The 23696-nt window shown below is 40.3% G+C and overlaps 1 protein-coding gene across 3 annotated transcripts in view; it reads right to left on the bottom strand.

The window, feature by feature from the left end:
• sema5ba (sema domain, seven thrombospondin repeats (type 1 and type 1-like), transmembrane domain (TM) and short cytoplasmic domain, (semaphorin) 5Ba) overlaps window positions 1-23696 on the bottom strand; it is a 200121-nt gene that overhangs the window by 115341 nt on the left and 61084 nt on the right. For all 3 annotated transcript variants that reach the window (XM_085435174.1, XM_085435173.1, XM_085435172.1), the window contains exon 3: window positions 2140-2367. In XM_085435174.1, coding sequence (XP_085291300.1) covers window positions 2140-2320 — 181 coding nt within the window. In that variant the 5' untranslated portion in view covers window positions 2321-2367. The remainder of the gene's footprint in view (window positions 1-2139; window positions 2368-23696) is intronic.

The following is a 23696-nucleotide window of genomic DNA, read 5'->3' on the forward strand; positions in this document are numbered from 1 at the left end:
GGGGGAATGAAAAAAGCCATTTCTTGATTTCTATAGATTGGAAATCCAATAGAATGGAGGCTCTAGTTTTCAAACTTAAAACTGCCCTGACACAGAAAGTTCAGCATAAAGGACCAAATGGCACACAGGTCTTTACGTCAATCTTCAGAACCATAGAGTTCAGGTCTGCAGCATTGATAAGCTGGACACAAGCACATAAACAGTCTTGTTAGAAAACGGCACACTCCAAAAAAGAAAAACCAAAAAGACGGATGCATCCTTTGGAGGGGGCTGAGAGCATTTCATAACTCCTTCAGGCCACCTCTCCAATCTTTCTGTCCTCGATCCCCACCAGCAATTTTTTTTGGGCTTTCCAATCCTACTCACCACTCTTGGCAGATGAAACACAAACAGCCCTATTCAAAAATAAACACAGCAATTTTGTGTGTGTTTACCTTTGATTCTGCGCTCCAAACTGTTCTGTTCCATTTCACGCAGTGAGGAACACCTCGTTTCTTGGCCCACTGTACAGATGAACGGGCAAGATAGCGGGCGCCATTATTCCACACTATCATTTTAATCTTGGCCCGTTTTGCTTTCTGCTCCTTTATAGATGCCTTTTGACCTCGCCAAACTGTGAGGTTCTATTTACAGATGGCACAAAGATACATTTATGAAAATTGAAAAGTGGCAAATAGGGTTCCAGATATGAAAAATAGCTGACATAAAATTCCCTGGGGCCACACTGTCCCCCTTAACTTGACAGCAACAGTTTGCCACACTGAACTTTAAGCTTGTGGAATCAATGTTATTGGAGATTTCAAACCATAAGCATAAAAGATAAAGACTCATTTGTTCCCACACTTGCATACATCAGACTGTAACGCTGGATGCATGCTGTGTCTGACTCTACTTCAGATGCTAATTCCCTATAACTGCAAAGGAACCTCATGGCAACACTGAGAAAAGTGTTCAGGATTAACATGCAAGCAGAAGCTGTGACCAAGGAAAAATGGTACGCAGTCGCTTGTGTTTGTCAGTCTAGCATCCGCAGTTTTCAACATATCGTTTTCAAATTTTGTGTGATGGTAGACATCAATACCAGCTCGAGCTGATTTAATTTGAGTGAAAATCAGATCAAAGTCAAGGTCACACCAAAAGTGAAAATCTATAAAAACGTTTTATTTAAAATTTTTATGGATCCTCTACTTGACCTTGACTGTTATTGTTAGCGCCCAAGGTCAAAGTTCAAGGAACCATAGAGTAACATATTAGATGAAAGGGCACGAAGAGAGCTGCACAACACACCTTTTATTTTTTCAATACAATGCCATGATTTTTGCACACTGTATAAATCTAACTTAAAATGTTAAGTTTTTACAGCTTGAAGGAACCAATTCAGCTCCAATCATATGAGTAAAGATAATAAAATTCACCATGTTAGTATGTAAAGCTTCATAGCTCAAAGGTTAGGAATTAGGAAAAAGCTTTAGTTTCTCTGAATGCTCGTGTACCTTAACCTTGACACCAAATACGGCAAGTTTTATTATTTTCCATTACATCTTTACATCAACTGCTTTTCCTCAGGGATTATATGCACCCCTCACCTCACCTTTAGGGGATGTGCATGATGAATAGCTCAATAGATTTCAACTGGATCGGCCTTTTTTTTCTCCCATGTGTACATTTAAGATGAGTCAATATAGATTATCGACAAGTTGACAGCAGTACAGTAAGATGGACTTCAGCATGATTGCTCAGAGCAGAGTGTCCCTCATCTAAAAAAAAATGTACCCACTATGTCTGAATAAAGCTGGAGCTGACACTAAAGTGAAGCATGGTGTTTTTTTCTCTTTTTTTGACTCCAAATAAGTCAGCAGCAGCAGCTCGACACTTGACTGCTTTCACAGCCTATCCTTTCATGTTTCCCTTATTTCAAATTCTTTTGTTAAAAAAGGAAATGGTAATAAATCTGAAATTTGAAAATAAGCTGTCACAGAAGAAAAAGCAAGATATCAAATTACCGGGAAGCTGAATGAAAATGCTAATTTTACAAAAGCTACAAACTGCATTGTCCCAGCAAAATGTGTCCATGTAGAAGCAGCACTGCAAGTACAGCACTGACTGATACAAAATGTGCGGTTGGAGGTGATCACTGACCTCTGATGGAAACCTTTGGGTGTTCTTTCTTTGTGCACTCCGGATGGGTCAGGGGGTCCAACGAGGATGGGGTCGGGGTCGTTGGGACAGCGGAGTTCTGCGTGAAAACAGCCGGGAGGAGAAGGAGTAGGAAGAGGCCAGCCATAGACGAGGGGGCGGAGTCCTGTGAGGACGCAGTCATGGTGATGACCTCTCCTCTAGCTGTCAAGCTGGGCCTCCGGGATACAGCTGGAGAAGAGAAGAAATGACTTCAGCACCTCAATGCAACATTTCTACACCTGGCTTCAAAGAAACGAAGCTCTCTCTGAGTCACTTCAAAATCTTTTTTTTCCTCGCAGACTTTCTATTCCTGAGGGCGTTCCTGAATGAAGCACAGGAAAACCGAAAGAGACTGAAAAAAACGGTGCAAAGGAAAAACATTTTGATAGAAAGGACATCATTGTGGGCTGAAAAAAAAAAGAACCAGACAAATAGAGGGTGGCTGGAAAGATGAGCTAGAAAGCTGAGTGAAATGCAGGAAATAAATGAATAGAGTTAGAGGTTAGAAAGACTCAGAGCGGGGAAAATCTAGCTTCTTAAAGAGGTACCCCTGACCCTTGAGATAATTATTTAAAATGTGCAATTAAACCTCTAAAGTTCATTTGATGGCTGATTAAAACAGGAAAATTGAACCAAATTGTGGACTGTTCAATGAGGCACAAGGTTCCAGCAGTTAGCGAAGCAGTAACGAGTTCATTTAAAATCTGCGACTTTCAGATGCTTCAGTGCTGGATTTTTTTAAAAAAGAAAGAAAATGTTTGCACAACTTTGATCCTTGAATACACCTGACATCCTGGCATGTTTACTGCACATGTGATGCATTTCAGCGCATTACTCTCGCTTCTTCTGAATTACGTCTTATGCAAACAGACTTTGGCAGACTTACACGCGGATGTTTCCAAATGCACACACACAGAGACACTCCTGCTTCCCCAGTAAATGTAATCTCTTCCAGTTATAACATATGAGTCTACAGTGCGGCGCTGAAACCAGCAGTTCATCATCTCCCAACCCCGCACTCCTTACGATGTTAGCTTAGCGGAGTGTAATGTTATTAAAGTAGATTAAAAACTGAGAGCATCAACTTTCTGCAGCACTTTGGCTTGGTTACATATCTCTGTAGTGTTTTCCTCACTAATGCTTCAATCAATAACAAATTATTAGCTTGGTTGAGTTGCAAATCAACCATATTGCCCTGCAATCAATTATCCCTCTCACTACAGCCGGTAACTAATTAGGCAAATGCAAATAGAGCCCATGTTTGTCATTACAATACAGTGGAGTCAACTGCCAACTAAAATAATGCTGATGAAACAGGTGGAAACATTCAGTGCAGTCTGCAGCAGACTAGATTCAGTGAAGCTGGATATGTTTCAAGCTTTAGGGCTGCTTGTTTCGACTACACCACGAAGCAAAAGGGGAAAAAAAGAACCTTTTGATCATTTGTCTATATTTTATTTTATGATTTTATAATGTTTGTCCTCCAGTCTGAAACATAAAAACAATCATGACTCAAAAAAATGACCGAATCCTCTTTAAGGGGTGCATGCGGGCCACTCGAGCTGGCAGCTGTCGGGGTTTTTGTTTCGTTGAGAGGAAGCATGAATATTTGAGTGCGTCATCAAGTTGAGACTCTTGAAAATGCATCAAGCCATTGTCACGTCTGCACGCTCTACCTCTTGTACTTTGTTCTTTCCTCTTATCAGACTTTACCTGTCATTGTTCTCTACTCTGAGACCTTCAGCATTTTGTTTCACTTGGTTTTGCATCTCCTTTTTCTTCCTTAACTTTCAGCTATTATTGTTGTGCATTTAAGGAATATAACATCTTCCATTTGCAGGCTACGATGCTTCCTAAACCTCCATTTCACCTCAGAAATATAGCAAAAGCAAACCTTTACTGTTATTCAGTCATCTGAAACTTTTAGTACACACTTCAATTTTCCCCCACCTTGGTTATTGTAACTCACTTTTCATGTGCATCTCTCTGTCCTCCAGTTAGTGCAGGACGCAGCACAAAGCCGCTAACAAAAACTAGCCAGCGTTCACATATCACACCTATTCTTGCATCCCTTCACTGGATTCCAGTGATATAGTATTAACAGACCTATAAAGCTCTACATGGAAAACACATCTTTATAGATTAGCTTACCCTTAATCTTTCCCCCTTTATTTTGAGACATCGTTTGCGTGCGTGGAGGTGTGTATGTTGGAAAGAATGTGTCATAAGGCTGATTATGTGTCTGTTTATGTTTAAATGTTTAAAATTATCCTTAACATGTTGCAAAATCACACTAGTCCTCTGCAATCAAGCAAAAAATCACTGTTCCTGGCATCAGTATCAGTTTCTGATTAGACAAAAAACCACTTCTATGTTAGCAAATAGTGATTTTGCCACTTCATTTTGATTTAAATAAGGATAATGAGGTCTGTGCATCTGGTAGTGTCATGCAAATATAGTCTATGAAAAATATGACATTTCAGTTTTTATGTTTTTTTAATAGCATTTCCTTCCTTTTCACCTTGTGCAATAAACCCAAAACCCTAATGCTTTTTTTTGCCTTATATAAAGTAAATAGCGCTGACGCCCTGATTTAATCAAACTTATGTAGTGCAACTTCAGGAGGTTAAAGCTGAAAAATGTGGCCATATTTTTAGCCTCTTCCTATAGGACGTCTGTTAGTTGCATAACTTGCATGAGTACTTTGGATCAGCGAGTGCCAAGTTGTCTTTCTAAATTCTCTGCATAACTCGTTTGATTCCTCCTTTCAAAAGTTGCATTTATCACTGAGACAAAGCCCAATGTTGTGCATGCAAGCAGAGATATGACAAAGACAACCGTATAAATGGTCAAGAGAAGTATTTCTTCCGACAGATTCGCCTTTCACGTCTCTCTCTTTTGGCATTTTCACTTTAACTAGATACCTCACAGCAGAGTGAGACATGACACACACAGAGCAGGACAGAGACAGTGCAGGATGACACCCACTTAAGGTTCCAAGGTAAAATCAAACCAATAATATTTTATTCAAGGGTATGAGTTTTATTCTTTAGAACATGTCATTTTTTAAATTTCTATTATCTGCAGGAGCAGCTTTGGCAGGTGCTTAATTCATACTAAATCACTGAGTCCTGAAAGTCAAAGAATGACTCTACAAATCCTCTCATTAGTTAAAAAGCCGGGCTGAGAGCAGGCAGGCCAGGAGATCATGACAGATGACCGGGACTCTGCTGTAAGCTTGAAATTGTGGTGGCCGAGCTATCTTGGCACGGAGGCGCACGGGGGAGGAACTGTCAGCAGCAGAACGAGGCTGGTGTGTGGCTGTCAAATATTTCTGAGGAAAGGCATGTCATACACTCAAGCAAACCCAGATGCACTCAAATCTCAGCACCGAAAACAGGCAGAATCCAGACATGGACAGCTGGTCACACTCCATATTGGGTCACAGCGTGCGGGCAGAGCTGATGCATGCTGTGTGCCAACATCAACTCCTCAGTGTGTCCGTGCACACTTGTAAACCAATGTGCGCGTGTGTGTTTATGTGAAGCGAGAATCTTTAAGTCGGCTCCAAAGTGGCCCGATAGTGCCCATCCAATTTCCCATCCTGCTGTGTTTGGGATTAGCAACAGTTTGTCGGCAAGGAACCAGGACAATCAATACCACAGAGGAAGCTGTCCATAGGAGGACACATGCGTGCACACACACACACACACACACACACACACACACACACACACACACACACACACACAGACATGCTTTTAAAAAGACTCTGTGAGCCACCGTTCGCCTGTCAGTTGATCATTCAGTCTGATACAATGAGTTAATCAGAGGTACACTATTTGGACCTAGAGGATACTGTGCGGATTGGACTAATAAATGTCCAAGCACGTCTCTTTGTCACTAATTTAAGGTGAAGAGAGACTCTTACTGCATCGATGCTGGGAAAATGGTGTCTGGAGAGTACGTTTTTGGTTCTTTTTAAAAAGTAAAACTACTACAACAAGCAGACAGCTTTTTTAAAAAGAAAAAGCGGATGGAAGGAAAATCCACTGGTGGAGGTTTTGTTGTCTCCAGAACTGAGAGAAATAAAAGACCATGAACTTTCAGACACTGTGATCTTAGATTTCTGTACTTTCACTGCTCTTATGAAATATTCCTCACTTGTTTTAAAGGCCAGCTGACATTAAATTACATTCTTAATAACATGTTCTCCTTTTTACTTTGAGCGGGTATGCAAGTACCTTAACTTGGAATACTTACAATGTCCCGATTTGGCTTGACAACGTGTTTCATTGGTATGCTATGAACATCCTTTGTCTAAGTATGCCGAACATGGATCCTTTGCACTTGTCCAAAACATTTCAGCCTTGGCTCTCTAACTTTGTCTCCAAACCACTCAGCCTGAGCTGTCCCTCTGATATGCTCATTTCTATTCTTGTGCATCCTCGCAACAAAAACCTGCAATTCTACCACCTTTGAACAATGATACACAACCAACCCCTGGGGGTCAGGACCCCGAATGTCAAATAAAATATGTAGATGATCAAGAGTGAAATTTTCTTACCAGAATGATAAGAGCCTAGGTTAACAACCACTGCCATCGGAGGTCCCGATGGAAACTGTGCTACTGCTGGGCAAAGACAAAGGAAGAGGAGATGGGTCCAGCATGGTCGGGAGCAGCAAGAGAAAAGCAAAGGTAGGAGTGTGGAGGCGTGAGTAAGGGACTGCAGAAGGAAATGACGAAGACCGCAGAGAGGAGGGCATGCAGAGAGGAGGGCATGCAGAGAGTTGGCGTAACAGAAGGGGATGCAAGGGTGAAGGTGAAATGGAGACGGATGATCTGCTGTGGCGACCTAAGATGCTGAACAATGATATACATTAGCTTTTAATCTCACAGTCTCCTTTTTATTCAATAAGGACAATCAAACACACAGCTGGGAAAAGTGAGCTGCTGTTTCCACTTTGAATACTACAGAAGTAAGAGCACTTAAATGTACCTTCAAACAAATTCTAACAAGTTCCTGTCCCCATGGCTTGCATGCTATACTGACCTTGGCTTTTACTGCAACATGCCAGCTGCTGTCAATCAAACACAGCTCCAGCTGATCAAGACATTTTGTAACCTTCGCTTAAAGCATGGACTTACAAACAATACTTTCTTTTTCCATTTTCACATTTCATCTGAAAATGGCAATGTGCGAGACAAAAATGGGGCAATGACTCACGCTTTAGCTTCTTTATCCCCATTTTCTGTTTTATGTTGTAACCAGTTAGTATTTCTCATTTCTGAAAGCCCACTTCCAGTCATACGCTCTAAGGTTTTGTAAATGACATTTTGCATCATTAAATTCTAATCAACCCCTCAGCACATATTTTTTTGTTCAACTTGAAATGCCTGAAAAAGTGTCAATGTTTTCTTTATGGGGACAAACTTCATCTAATGGCTGAAACCTTTTTGGTCCCATAGCCAAGATGATGACCACTGAAGCAGAAAAATCTGCACTCACATTTTACAAGCATAAGTATAGAAGTATGCAATATTCTTCTTCTTTATCTGGTACTTTCGTTATCGCCTTTCTGCCATACCTGTGGTAGATAACATCATCACTGAGCGTGTATCTGTTCCCCTGCTTTCATTTGTTCTTTGCTAGTTTCTCTTGTTACCCTTCACACTCAAACTTTCCACAGCCAAGTCCTCGTTTCTTTCATGGCACTCTCTTTTTTCTAGTTCCTAAAGCTCTCCCTCTGTTTGATACTTTGCCTGTTTTTGGATTTCACCTCTATTCTGCTTCCCTTGAACTTCACTATCACTTGGAATTAATATTTTGGATTTTAGTCTATACTTTGCATGTTGTGCCTCAAACTCAACATTAAAAAAAATTGATAGCATTACTTCATTTTACGATCTTTTTAAAAAAGGAATGAATTTGAATATTTAAGTGAATGAACTGTCTTACCCTTAGCTGTGTACTTATGTAGGCTAAAAACTAATTTTGACTTAAATGTTTCAAAGCTAAAGGCAGTGTGTTTCCTGCCCAGGTGTACTGCATTAATATCTCGCTGGGATGCTTCTATGTGGTTGCAGCATGTTGTAAACAACCCCGAGCAGTGCATCAACTCAGTTTTATTCCCATCGGCTTGCAATTAAAAGGGCTACACTGGTTTTGTGTTAGGCAATTTTGGAAAGCTGAACTTAGACAAACAAGGTAAGCTGTTTATTTATTTATTTATTTTAATAATAATTTTTAACTCTTTATCCAGGTGGCAGCCTGTAAATCTAAAAATTTCCCTCTGCAAGCTTCCACAAGTCCTCGCCAGTGCCAGCACGTATCTATGGCAACAGAGCGGCAAGTTGGTAGTTAAGCAGCAGGAACCAGGTTGAGTGTATTTAGGCACAGACCTCAACAGGCTCCTGAGGGGGGGGGGGGTTGGCGGATTGCCCAATGATGAATAGGAAGTGAAGACAATGAAAAGCTTGGAGTCGGGAAATATGAGCAATATATATTATATTAGGCAAAAAATAAAAATGCATTCAGTAGGTAGGCCTAAAAAAAGGAGGAAATCAAATGCAATCCAGCAACTTTGCCATCAATAGTACTTCTGCAAAGCTTCCACACTTTCAGTTCTTGATGAGATCATAGGGGTGGTGGCACATGGCATTACCTTATATTTAAAGGTGCAGCTGATATTTTTTTCTCCTGTATATGAATATCTATCTATCTATCTGGATGGATGGATGGATGGATGGATGGATGGATATAGCATTTTCCAAGTATATCTAACTTCTTAACACTCAAAGCAAGCACATTTACAGAAACGTGTAGGTTGTACAAGTGTCATTCCTCTACTTTGGCCTCACAGTTTGACACAAGCCTTTCCATTTAGGTGTCACAAATAGTTAAAAATCCCAGGTACAACTACAGTGGGTCAACCAACTCGCTAGTCAAATCCAGTTGTATGACGTGTGATTTGAGGGTGCTTTATATGCAAAATGACCAGTGTGAAAGAATTGTGGTGATATATTTGGTCCTTGCTCCACTCTGGTGGTTCATCTGTGGTTTATTGTTCACAGTTGCAACAATCTTGCAACCAAAGACAGCCTGAGCCAGAATGCTGAAGTTGTCTGCCAGGAATATGGGATGACCATCTCACAATGTTAATGCAGCTATGACTTCTATCTGCAGAGCAACCAAGTGGAGTGCAGCAATAACATCAATAGATGGTAGTAACACATTTAAAAAACAAAATGTTAGAGATTCCAACAATAAAGGAAATCTAGCTGAGCTGCAATAGTCCTCCAGCTGTTATCGTGACAGCAACAAGGAGCTTACAGCATGGAAACAAACAGGATGAATTGAAACCGTGTGATATTGCCCTAGTTCAATTGCTATTATCACTCAGTCTATACAGTATGTGTCAGACTTGACGTCCTAACTTATGAGATTGATGGAAACGTGCCTTAAGGTAGCAAAGAAAACTGCTGCACTGCCATAAAACATCGTGAACTGGAGCCAAAAATCTTAAGAGCTGTATGGATGCTCCAGGCTGACAAAGAAAAGCCTTAAAACGGCTCTTCCATTGAATAACCTCTGTTCTCACTTCTCTCCTTCATTTACTTGAAACTGTGGTGTCAAATAATGGTTCAGCCTGAGAGCCTTGGCTCCAAAAGTTACTGTTCACCTTCAGCCTGAGAACAGAAAAAAATAAAATAAGGGCCGGGCAGGGGGCCATAACTGCTATTTTTCAAATGTGTTTGTCAGATTGCAACACATTCTTCCAGGCAGCCGGGCCACTTGTCAGGTGACCGTGAGCGATGCAGCCCCCAAACCCCCCAAACCCCCACATCTCTTACTTTCATCGCTCCTTATTTGCTCAGCACAACAGAGACAGTTATAGAGCAGGACTTTCCGGAGTCCACTCCACCTTTGCTGCTTGTTTGCCTCTTAATTTCCACCTAGCTTGCAAGGAGGGTACCTTTAATTACAAGTCAATGCCAGCTCCCGGAGCACTATCTCATCAGAGTCTGCTATGACACTGATTAAATTGCTTCCGGCCCACTGGGAAGCAGTTCCTGCCTGGATAAAGAAACTGCCTGTTTTATGCCATTTTGGAGCAGGAAGGAAGTCTGCAAGACCAGTGAGGTGCGTGTGTGGAAGAAGAAGAAAGACGGAAAAAGAAATCAGTGTTTGTTGCTTTTAAAAAGTGTCATCATAGACAGCAGATAAGTGTAATCGGTCATTTCTACAGCAATGCTCTTTTTTTCCTTGATTCATTTGAAGTGATTAGACATCATTGTTAAGTATCTTTTACCACTTTTTCAAGTTAAGCCCCTCCAGAGCTTTAGGTGCATGAAAAATGTGTTGTTCCTACAGAGCCTGCTGCGATCCCAGTGCTCATCATTAGCTTTCATGGCACAGGAATACAAATGCCTCCTCATCTGAAAGCTCACAGGAATCCTCTCTCACACAGAAATGAATTACAGCAGAAGGAAATAACACCTGTTTCCTCAAGCAACTCCATGAAGATCCGTGCCTCCAACTCTGCGCGTAAATCAACGTTTGTTTGTTTTTTTAAAAAAAGAACAAAAATGAAGCAGGGCTCATTTCACACCTGTCGCTTTATCTCACCGTCATCTCCGCTCACTTGTATCTTTACACGTGCATTTGTTAAATTAATCCAAACGCGCTTTGTGATAAAGGAAGAGAGCCGCACTACAGTTGCACAATCCTGTCCTATTCAGCCTCTCTAACTTGTGTCCTCGGGGCAGTTTGGTCCAGCCAAAGCTACATTGACCATGTCTAATTCGACTCAATAGCTCAACCCCACCAATCTCTTTAATGCTGGCATTGTGATAGGGGGGTGGGTCGGGGGATTGGGGAAGGGGAGGGGGGGCTCCCGGGAGTGTCGAGGGAGCTGCGCACAATATGTAGACAACACACTTTGGGGAAGGACACACAAAAATGAAGATGATGGTGAAGATGGTTGCAGGGTCAGACAGAAGCCTTTTTTTACTCCATTCTTTTTTCTTTTTTTTATAAAGAAGGGGTTACGGTGGGGTCACGGCAAGCATCTCTTGTTATTGAGTATCTTCAATCATGCTTGAGAAACCAGACACAGGCAGAGAAAAGGTTTTCCATAGGAGGGAGGGCTGACCTCAGACCGGGGGGAAATGTGCATGCGTGTCTCTGTGTTTATGGGAAACATTGAGTGACAGGGCTGATGAGGTGGTGAGGTTGGCGGGTGGGCCGTCTGGATTATGTCCGATATCAAATCAGAGGCTGCTGCGGAATCGAGGCGTTACGGTGCCTCAGGGAAGCTGCCATCTGATATACTTGTAGCTGCAGACTGTCAGCCGAGATGCTCTGAGAGGAGGCAGAATTCATTTCATTTCATTCATTTCATTTATTTATTCATTTTCAGGCACAACAAATACCTATATTGAACATAAAATACACAAAACAAAAAACAAAACTTGCCTGAAAAAGGAGTGGGACGAAGAAAACTTATTAAATCCCACCCCTATACTCACTCATCAACAAAAAAAAACAATAAACTTCCCGCAGCTACGCCCATCATTGCATACAGACCCATCAACAGCCCCGGGCACATACAAGCATCTAAGCGGCAGCTCGCAACCAACAATTAGAGCCTTCATAACTGAATACAGAATATATAAATTATAAATTGCATTACCACAGGTAACAGGCAGTAATAACTACAAGTAACAGACACACATACATATACATACATATATATCTACACACACAAGTACATATATGTACATACATACGCACACTTTATTTTTTATTTTTTATTTTGGAATCCATACCAGCAATGGTAAGAGAACAGACATTACAGAGCACACTAAAACCCATCATTGAGTATACTGTGACCAGACCAACTGTTTGTAGAGAAATTTAAATCTATGAATATTTTTGCATTGTTTCAATTGTAAACTCAGACTGTTCCAGATTTTCACACCACATACAGACACGCAAAAGCCTTTACGGGTTGTTCGAGTTCTGGGTAATTTGAATTCTCCAAAGCCTCTCACATTATAAACCTTTTCTCGAATTTCAAATCTAGTTTGTAAATTTGCCGGTAAAAGTTTAGTAAAAGCTTTATACAAAATTATGGATGTATTGTAATTAACCAGATCCTGGAATTTAAGTAACTTTGCCTGAAGAAAGAATTTGTGAGTATGATCTAGATAACCAGCCTTGTGAATAATACGCAGTGCTCGTTTCTGTACTGTGACTAATGGATTAGTTGTATTTTTATATGTATTTCCCCACACTTCCACACAATATGTAAGATATGGAAGAACCAGGGTACAGTACAGAGTACGAAGTGCATCTTTATCAAGGAATTATTTCACTTTGTTCAAAACTGCGAGGCTTCTAGAAATTTTGGTTTTTATGTGTCTGACGTGGGGTTTCCATGAAATTTTGTTATCAATTATAACTCCCAAAAATTTGTTTTCACTCACATTATCAATTGGTACACCTTCAATGATAATTGGTAATTCTATATTATATTTTAAATTACCAAAAAACATTGCTTTAGTTTTATTTATATTTAATGATAATTTATTTATGTCCATCCATTTTTTTATTAATTTTAGCTCCCTGTTTACAGTCATTACAAGATCAGTATAATCATCGCTACTGAAAAATATGTTGGTGTCATCTGCGAACAGTATGAGTTTAAGTACTTGAGAAACATCAAAAATATCATTTATGTATACATTGAAAAGTTTTGGTCCCAACACTGACCCTTGGGGAACACCACATGTAATACCAAGTTTCTCTGAATGGTAATGCCCTATGCTAACATATTGTTCCCGACCTGTTAGGTAACTTTTTAACCAGTTACCAGCTTTCCCTCGAATACCATATCTTTCCAATTTATCCAGTAAAATTGAGTGATTGATTGTGTCGAAGGCCTTTTTGAGGTCAACAAAAATACCAACTGCATATTTATTTTTATCCAGTGTATCAGTAATTTCTTCTACTGCCTCAATTATCGCCATTGAAGTGGTTCTTTGCGTTCTGAAACCATACTGACCAACATTTATTATTTGATGTTTTTCAAGGAATAAAGAAAACGGCGACAGAGAGGAGAAGAAACACCGGATATGTCTGCACACATTTTACTCATAAGCTTGTGACCATGAAAGTACTGTGAGGACTGTGGGATATGCTCTGCATATAGTATCTGACTCCTCTTAGTGCTCAGTTTTCTTTTATTTCGTCATAAAGGGAATATGTCAGCGTCTTCTTTCTTCCCCGGTTCATGAATCTGTTTTCTAATAAATCATTTGCTGATATCTGCAACTGAAGGACATAATTAAAGTGAAAATGTCAACTGCTGTTGTCTTTCATCCAAAAGCGGCGCGTCGTGTCATCCTAATTTCTGTCATAGGAGATAAAGTCAGTTCGTTTCTTATATTCTTATTAACTAGGCCCCTATATAATATCCACTCAATAGTTACTCTGCTTTTTCAGAAATGCATCAGTTAAATTACAATATTTTGTCATTCAGCTGGAGATGTGCAGCAATGCTCCTCCTGCAGACATGACAGCATATTTATAGAAGGGACTGCAATATTTCACACCTGATGCACACGACACAGCAGGGAGGAAAGACAGGTTTATTAAATAGAAGTTATGCAACAAAGAAAAGGATTCATATTGCCTGCTTTTCTAAAAAAAACAAACAAACACATTTTTATCATAGTTTTTAAGGACAAAACTTTGTTTTTTATTGCTCATGAAAACAAGACTGACTGTTCAGTGTCTTAAAACTGGCGTTTTTCATAATATTCGCCAGTTCTTTAAATGGTAAATGGCCTGTATTTATATAGCGCTTTACTAGTCCCTAAGGACCCCAAAGCGCTTTACATATCCAGTCATCCACCCATTCACACACTGGTGATGGCAAGTTACATTGTAGCCACAGCCACCCTGGGGCGCACTGACAGAGAATACTGCTGGACACTGGCGCCACCAGGCCCTCTGACCACCACCAGTAGGCAACGGGTGAAGTGTCTTGCCCAAGGACACAACAACCGAGACTGTCCGAGCCGGGGCTCGAACCGGCAACCTTCCGATTACAAGGCGAACTCCCAACTCTTGAGCCACGATCGCCCCCATTAAGCTAACTTTTTAAGAGATTTTGAGAAAGCAGTCTCTCTTTCTCTCTCTGCATGTTTACCCATGTAGAGCTGTAGTCTTCACCTCACTCCGACAATGCTGAAACTGTTTTGGGACTGCGACCACATCTGCTCTGAGACTGCTGTTGTGATTTTAAGGGGGAAAAGGGAAACCAGCGCGCCTCCTCTGGTGCTGATTTGTGAGAATATTTGTGATTTAACACATTTTAACACATTTTAACACTGAATTTGGACGCATGGATGAAATGATGCAGATATAGTGGACTTTAAACATTTTTAAACAAACCCTTACATCAGCTTTCTGCTAATGAAAACTATAAGCTGCACATAAATTGCCACCTAAAAGCGAGTACGTGGACATCGTTTTGTGTGGAAGGGCTCGAGGTAGAGTTTTCTTGATCTGATTTGTGAGCACATATTAGTCATGTCTAGCCTCAAATTAATAATCTGTGTGCACTAATTAGCAATTTGTTCCATTAAATTAATAACTAGTGCCCTTGATGTGCAAAATCATGTCCTCATATTACATAATTTCATCTCAAATTAGGTTAATAGCATTAAGTTACTCCAGCAGTCAGAGCTGTTTGAGTGTGGCTACTCAGTTAAAGAGTTTAGGCAGCAAAGAAATTTCGGTGTTTCATTGTAGAGGTGCCCACAGAATTTCCCAGAATATAACGTAAGTGAGATCAGTCAGAAATCTAAAGTAGTAATGGTGCAATCAGCTGGAAAAATTAGTGATATTTCACAGTCTGTGTAATATTTCTTTTCTTATATAGTGCAAAGGAGGATGTGTTGGTGGGGCGTTGAAACTGTAATTAGAATCAATTTGTTTCTTAGAACAAATCAGTATAGAGCACTCGCTTCAATAAACAGATCCTTTTACACTTTTGGCTTTGCAAACGCCCTCAGGTAGCCTCAGGCAAACGGCCCTAAATAGGTGATCAAACTCACGCTGGCCTCTTGGAAATGTGGAACTCAATTATACGGTGGATGTACTCGCAGCAAAAATCAGGTGAAGAGTATGATTTGACCAGGAGTGATTGTGCAAGAGTTTGATTGAAGGATAATGGGCTGAGGCCAGACAGACAGCTATTAATGGTCAATAGACGGCCAATCAGGCTATCATTACACGATTTGATTGACGCGCTGTGCCGAGGGGAGGCTTGGTCGAGGGTCTGTGTAACATAAGATACGCTGGGAAACGTCGAACCCCACACAGACTACGCAGACGGACAGGAATACAAATTCAAACCTCGTCTGCGTCTCACATCAAACACACACCTGTGAGTGCCAGCCATTTTATACCTTTCTACAACCCTGGTAGGTAATAATACACTGTGTCTGGCCCTCAGAAACTCTATTATGATTTCACTTGGCACTGTCAACCGCAGTCTCACACCTTCATTCACACACACAGAAACTATAATGTGATATTATCGACTGCATTTCTCTCTGTGGCTACCTGATACTGTTTCATTGTGTGAACTGGGAACCCCCCCCCCCCCAGGCCCGTATTGATTTGAACTCACCCAACTAGTTCAGAGAGCTGAGGGAATAAGAGACTGTTCAATTTTGGCCAACAGTTTCACATTAGAGCGCTACTATACAGGCTGAGCTCAGGTGCATTATAGGAAAACAGGGTGCAGCTGGCCTCACGAGTGAAGCAATCTCACAGCAGTTTCAGAAAACCATGTAAATGCCAAGGGTTAAGCACGAAACAACTGTTGCATAGGATTCCTGGGAGTCAGGAATGTAGAAAAAAAGAAATGTTCTAGTTAAAAAGCGTGTTTAATTACCATAAATAATGTCTCACCATATTCAGTGGAAACGGTCAATGGTCTGCAGGCCCTCGAGCATGAACGCTGCAATGATTTTGAACATAAACTGCGTGGATTTCACTGTCTAATTGCAAAAGTTCAGATATTACATCAGCCCTCTTAAAAAGGAAAGAAGGGACAGATGTTTCTCCTTTAAATGGTCTGTGCAAGCAAATGCCTAAACCTCCAGAAAAACACCAAGCTAAAGTGATAGATTCTCAAATATGATAAGCTGAAAGCACTAAATGTTGGCCAATTTTACTTTGAAAACAATCTTTGTAAAATGTGTTTTGTTTCTCCAGTCTGGGCCTTTCTTCTTGTAGGAAAAGAATATTTAGTAAAGTAAAGAAGGGAAAATTACGCAAAAAAATTCACAGTTTCACAAGCTGACACGTTTTAGGAGGTCAGAAGAAAATGGGTAAGGAACTTATTAACTAAAACCAAGTCTTTATATCTGGATACAATGCATTTAGTATTCAGTCAGAACATGCGCATGTAATTTATTGTTCCTGAGTGCTGCCCTTTTTCTTGTTTAGCAGAGTGATGTGTCAGAGGGTCAGAGGTACGGTGTCTAGATGATGGGCTATTAGGGAACAAAAAGGCAAGGGACATGGGTAACCACTCAAACAAAAGGTCTGTTCCACACATTTCTGTCTTGACGCAGCTACAGAAGAGGGGGCTTCAGAGCCGCCGAGCAGAGGTTGTTAATTGGAGAGCCAAAGGTCACTAAGAAAAAGATACGGTTTGGCGGCAGGCTTTGGTATGTGTGTGTGTGTGTTTTCATTCTGCTTTCTGTGCTCATGCTCTTTTTGCTCAAAATGAGAACTGATTAGATGTGAATAGTAAGGGCTGGAAAGGCGAGGTATATTTAAGTGTTCTAGCAAAGGAAGTGTGCGCCAGTACTTTTTGAAATAAGGCTGAACGCTTGAACTTTTTGAATAAAACCAAAGTGAATAAGCCTTAAGAAACGTCTGCTGAAAAGCATGAGCTGACGATATCTTTGACGACTTTTGAAGATGTTTTTTCACCGTAGTTCTTCAGATTCATTAAGTTATTAAAAACATGATACCTTGTGGTATGTTGCAATGGGCTCTTATTATTATTATACAGAACACTTGACAGAGTAAACAGTGAAATAAAAAAAGTCCACTTGATGTTTTCCACTTCAGATTTTTGTTGCTTGAATTGATTTCGTCTTAGGTGACAAAACACGTCGCAGTCGAATCAAACCTTAAAGGTTAACTGGTGAAAACGAGTAGCAGAGCATCTTTTGCCGGGTACTAATGTAATTACATTCAATAATGTAATAATAACTGAATGAACCTTGCAGGTATAATTACGTCACAGGCAGATAAAATAATTTATAATAACGATGCTTACGAGAGGCAAATAATCTTTTAAAAAGGCACGTCAAAAGCATTAACATTACTTTATCGACTGATCGTGTTAAAACACACTAAGTGTTATAAACACACCTTTAATTTCCTGCCTCACATTGGTGACACTGCAAGCTCTGTAATCTGTTAATTTGTTGGTATCAGCCACAACAACAACAACACAGCCACCAGTTGTGTTACTGCCCCCACAAATTCCAAACTGATGTCCAAATAAACCAAAGCTCATTTCGGTTCAGGCATTGCTTAATCTCATTCAAGGACACAGGCGATCTCGGAGACCTGGCGTGCTTTCAGATCTTTTGGTGTGTATTGTCTGGGCTGTTTAATGCCCTGTGCGATGAGATACAGACACAGCAGGGCGATGGAGGCTGTGTCGATAACAGCTGATAACACGAGATAGCGGCGTAAGACTACTCCTTGCTTTCAGACATCAAGGAGCTGCAATGCCACAAACCATCCGAGGAATCTTAACTAGCTCACCCATCAACACAACAATGTGTTTGTGTGAGGTGTAAAGACCTCAAAAAAAACTGGAACCTATTCATTGCTACCGCTGAGAACCTCTCGCTGCTGCTGCACTCCTGATGCAGAGATGACCTCCAGAGTGCAGGAGCCTGCTCTGTGCGTTATTCGCACCACACGCTATCTTGCGTGCAAGCCCTTCCTGCCCTATAGAGCAAAGCAGGCATTATGAAGCAGGGATTCAGACAGCTCACACTTATTAGCTGCTATCTCAAGGACGACGAGACGCGCTCTGTTCTAATTAACTGGAGCGGACACCAAACAAAACGCACACAGAAGGCAGAGCCAGACACTGTAATTGATGAGCAAATTTATTACATCCGACTTCAAAGAGAACCCAGATCAAAACATATCACGCGATGAGTAAAGCTAGAGATACACGATGTGATGGGTGCAACATGCCCAGCGCACAAATACAGACTTATGAAGGTGCGGCTGCTAATGCGTGTTTGGATTATTACAGCTTGCATCATGGCATTAATAATTACTGCGGCCTCGTCTTTGTGTGCACGTGTCGATTTTTAATACTTGAGTATTGAAAGGGAGTACAATGTGAGTGCAGTGCTTACATAACTAAAATAAAGAAACGCCTTACTGTGGGTAAAGGAATAAAGTTTTAATAGAGTGTAGCACAGTTTAATATTTCACATAATCATTATTCTCTAAAATGAGGCTGAGCCATTACATTTGAAACTTTGGGAATATGCAGCTCTTACACAAACTTTCCTTGTTTGTGTTTTTGGTGAGAGGTGTGTTCAAGCAGCGCTGGGCTGTTTAAATCACAGACAAACAGTATCCCACATTCTTGATTTTTAGTTCACAAACACTTCTTGTAATGACTAACTACTCCTGACATTTTGGAGATGTTAGCTCTTTGTGCAGTAAAGCTACGGTGGGATACAAATGATATCAGGCTGATCCTGCCACAATTTGTTCCCCCGGTTCAAATCACAGACAAACAGTATCCCACAGTTGTTTATGTTTTTTAAACCCATTTTGCACAGAGAGGCACTTTTTGAAAAATGGGCAAACATTTTTCTTCTAAAACAAAGGGGGGCCTAGCAAAAAAAGTTTGGGAACCACTGCCCCAAAACAAGCATGTGTTTAGTTCTAATGAGCTTCATCTTTTGTATTTGGTACCACACACTATCACTAATTTCCAGTCCATTTGAGGTCTGAAATAGCTTCTTGACAGTAGGGCTGCCACAAACGATTATTTTGATAGTCGACTAGTCACCGATTATTTTTGCAATTAGTCGACTAATCAGATCATCATCCATTGGACGTAAAACTACAGCTTATTGCACCAGCAGCATCTGCTCTTATATAACTATCATTAGCTTACAGCTTTAAGTGTTTAAGGTATGTGCTAACTAAAAATAAAGACAAGATGATAGTTTATTAAATTTGAATGAAATTTGCAGATTGTTTCGGTGAAGTTTAATAAACTCCTTGCTATCTAAAATATAACAGGACACCGGAGTATATTCTCCAGCATCTCACACTTCTGATAATCAGCTGTCTGCTTGACGTTTATTCAGCTGTGTAAAAACTATAACTTTAATCTCAGCCAAACCGATTTACTCAGGAACAAATAAAATACTGAAAAAAGCCAAACAATAACATTTTTAAGTTATTTAAGTGACTTATATATGTTTAACCTGAGTAGCGAAAGACGGCGGTGGGTTTGAAAACGATTTGCCGGGAGTCCGGTGTTCTCACGGGCTCTGGTGAGCCTTGCCCCCGGCTAACTATCGAGCTAGTGGGTAACAGACGTCTCTGAAAACGTCGGAGCGCTTTTGAAAATATGTGATGTCTTGATAAACTGAGCAGATATTTGAGGTTTATACAGCTACATTCTCTCCTGAAAATATGTTAAACGTTTATTTTGTGACCCAAAAAGAATAATAAGAGTAATATTAAAACTAACTAGCTGCCGCCATTGTTGAAAACTGAGCTGGGCTGCTCTATGAATTCTGGGACACAGCTTCTTCTTCTTCGGGGTTTAACGGCAGCTGGCATCCTTGTACATGCAGTGCTGCCATCTTCTGTTTCAGTCCGTTATTACACTCTTAAATCCTACTACCGGTACTTATTCCTGCGTCTTTTGTGATCTTACAAAGCTTCAAATGTCACGTCGACTATTAAATCAGTCGTCGACGATTTTGATAGTCGACTAATCGTGGCAGCCCTACTTGACAGCCACCTTTCTATTGAGACAATTACCAATTAGATTTTGATGAACATTATAAGTCAACTGAAGATCTAGGACTAGGACCCGCCCCATTTCTCAAGACCATGACTGTTACTGTTAGTCTACTGTGGCCACTTCTACTTTTGTCCTCCACTTGACCAGTTTCCTCAAATAATTTGAGGTTTTGACTAATAGCTCCTATACGATTTTATATTTGTCAAACGTTTCACAGATTCTCTGCAGAAATGGGAACAGATTATGTGTTCTTACCATAGGCTGCTAGTAACAAAGTGCCTAAAGGTGCAATTTAAAACAGTTTCTTCACTAAGTTAGGAGTTGTGTGCTGATATAGCACTGGCTCATAGCTTGAGTTAGGTGCCTTTTTTATGCTTGAATCGTGGGTAGGAAAATGGTAGGTGGTTTAACAAATGAGTCCTCTGAAAACAGTCAGGGAGTTGACTGAAAATTAGTGAGAAAACAGCCATCGTCCAAAAAAAAAAAAAAAAAAAGACCTTGAGAAAGCCTGGAGAAGAAAACCTTTTCTTTTTTTTTTGCCTCTGATGATCATTTTAACTGTCAGTAGATTTCCTGGTTGTTTGCTTTGTCCAGTCAAGAGGCCTGAGTCAAACTGAACAAAAGGCACAAAACCTCAAATCTGAGAGTTTTTTTCCTTTTTTTAAAAGAAATGAAGCAGCCCTGTCAAGCTTATTCGCTCGCAGGCACATACAGCAAAATTTGATCTTGATCGTCAACAATCTTTTTCATGTTTTGTGGCAGAAGCTTTGGTGAATCTGGCCTTCAGGCTATACATTTGAGGCAGCCATAATTCATTTCAGTGACTAATCGAATCACATCTATGACAATATTTCAGTCTTAATTAAAGATGAAAAACAGCTTCAACAAACAAAACTTTCTTGTCTGTCTTCCCAGTTGATTATAGTGTCTGCCTTTGCTAATTAACTGCTGTGTTTGCGAGCGTGATGCAGGAAATACCCCCTGCCAATTAAAGAGAGGAGGGTTTGCTGAGTGTTATTAGCAGAAGTGATCCACAGCCATGATCCCATCAACAGCAGCCATGCTCAGGGACACGCAAGGGGCAATGAAAAGAGCCGTGAGCCTGGCGTTTCACTGGATTCAATCCCGCAGACTGCCCTGATCACTCACCCTGGACTGTGGGCAGGAACACATTAAGGGAGCACCCATATCACAAACACCCACAATAGCACACATTCACAATGGCGACCTATAGACACACACGCAAACACACACACACATTCCAGAGGCAGTAATCACGAGTTTTACCAGGGCTTTTTGAAGAAACACATCAAATTTCACAGCCTGCACACAGCTCATGACATCTATACTGGCAAAAAAGTGTCTGAAACCCTCATACTGGGCATGAAAATGGAGAAATATCTTTAAAACGCTGACTCTGAATAAAAGTAGGATATATGCACACCAGCAGTAATGGTGAAATATATTATTTAAGTGAATATATATTAAAATATATTTACATTAACTGCAAAATGGGCTGGATGTGCCAGTCTTCCCAGAGTACAGTTGTTATCATTCTAGGACAAAGAGATATCTTCTGTCTAACAAACAGGAAAATATCTACAAAATGTAATATATACACAGTATATACTGATAAAAAAAAACTATTAGATTTTTGTTGTTGTTGTTTTACATTAAATTGTAGTCAAATTAAATAATAAAATACAGAAAAACATAAATTAAAAGTTGTTTTTTAATAGTTTTTTAACTATAGGAGAATCCAAAATCCCATTCACGCGTATTATGCCTATCTGTGAAGTGTGTGGTAGTAATCTCTGTGTAATTCCACTCACATTGAGAATATTTTAACTGAAAGAGTATTTACATACCACATTTTAATCTTCATTCATATCAAACTTAATTTCATGTCATGCATGTTTGCCTTCTGTCTTTTGTGTTGATAGCTTTTGACATTTTACAGGTAACGCCCTTTTCTTTGTCCATTCAGCCACGGCAGTAACTGCTGTTTATGACTGTGACCCAGTTCCTCCATTTATCGCAACCATTCGCTGGTGCTGTGAAAAATAAACATATCACTGAATAAACTGGTACCTGAAATAGAGAGTTCTGAAGCTTTCATTCATTATTCTTTTTTTTAAATTCAGGTTTTGCCTATTTATAGAATGTCACACATTTAAGGTCATATTTTTGCATTTCTTTGAGTAGCATTGCTCCTTTTCTCTCTGTTCTATTTCTGTGACACTGAGCTGGAAGAAGAGCACTAATGAACCCTTCTGCTCCTTGCAAGTTCCTTTCCTTTCTCTGCTGGTAGATCTGAATTGCAACTTCACAAAGCCACACTTGCCGTTACTGAACACACCCAAGAAGCTTTAACTGCCAGGAAAGCAGGGCATAATCGGAACTCACAGAAATGTAATGTGACATGAACGCTTAAGTTTTATGGCCAGGGCTGGAGTTTTGTCCAGCTTTGTACATAATGTTTTATTTCCGAAAGCGAGCGAGCTTGACGAACCCGCTGCAGATGAGATGGTGATGATAACACAGCCCTTTTTGCTAGTGTGTCTCATTATTAATTCTATTATGGATAGCTTCCTAGCATGGAGCCCCATTAGACAGAGTTAGCCCACTAGAGCACAGCAGAACTCAGGTTTAATTGACACCACGGCACACACGGGAACGTTGAAGAAGGCATGATCTGAGTGCATGACTGATCAACGCAAATGCCAACCTTCTCTCACGAGAGTGTGAATTTCGAGGAGGAAAACAGCAAATGTTTGAATTAGTATTCCAACAGGAAAGAATGCAAAATGAAAAGTATGAAAGCAGAAGCCCTTAGTAGCTTTAAATACCACTATGAGGCACAACTGCAGTCGTGTGAATTCTGTGTCCTCTTCTAAACATCAATATCAAGCTTAGTCCACATAAGAGCCGACAGTTCATCTATAACAGACACATTTTCCCTCTCGCATGGTAATGGCACACTGCTGAAGTGTGTCAAAGTGATCAATCACAGGCAGGCTGATGACAAGCTTGTGCCAAATGTTTAAAGAGCTCTTTGTGCCTATGCTGTGCTGTGTGAGCACATACTGGCTCGGATGGCAGCACCGAGCTCAGGGCTTTGGTCATCCAGACACAACACAGGCCATTTGTTTAGCTCGTTACTGTGCTTTTTTATGTGTCTTCTGTTATAGCACTCTGAGAAAACACTACAGTAACGTGACAAATAGAAAATAAAAAAGAATAAATAACATATAGCATTTTCAAATAGCTTTATTGAATTTTAGCTGAGAAAAAGCTTTCTATATGGACATTATGGACCCAGATCAGACATTTTACTTGTTCACTCTGAGCCGTAGATGAAAATAAAAACTTAATAACAGTCAAAGAAAGCCGCA

The sequence above is a fragment of the Copadichromis virginalis genome, linkage group LG16 (assembly GCF_057382275.1).
Source record: "Copadichromis virginalis isolate Kocher_CV1m ecotype Utaka linkage group LG16, C_Virginalis_male_GT1.1, whole genome shotgun sequence".
NCBI lineage: Eukaryota > Metazoa > Chordata > Actinopteri > Cichliformes > Cichlidae > Copadichromis > Copadichromis virginalis.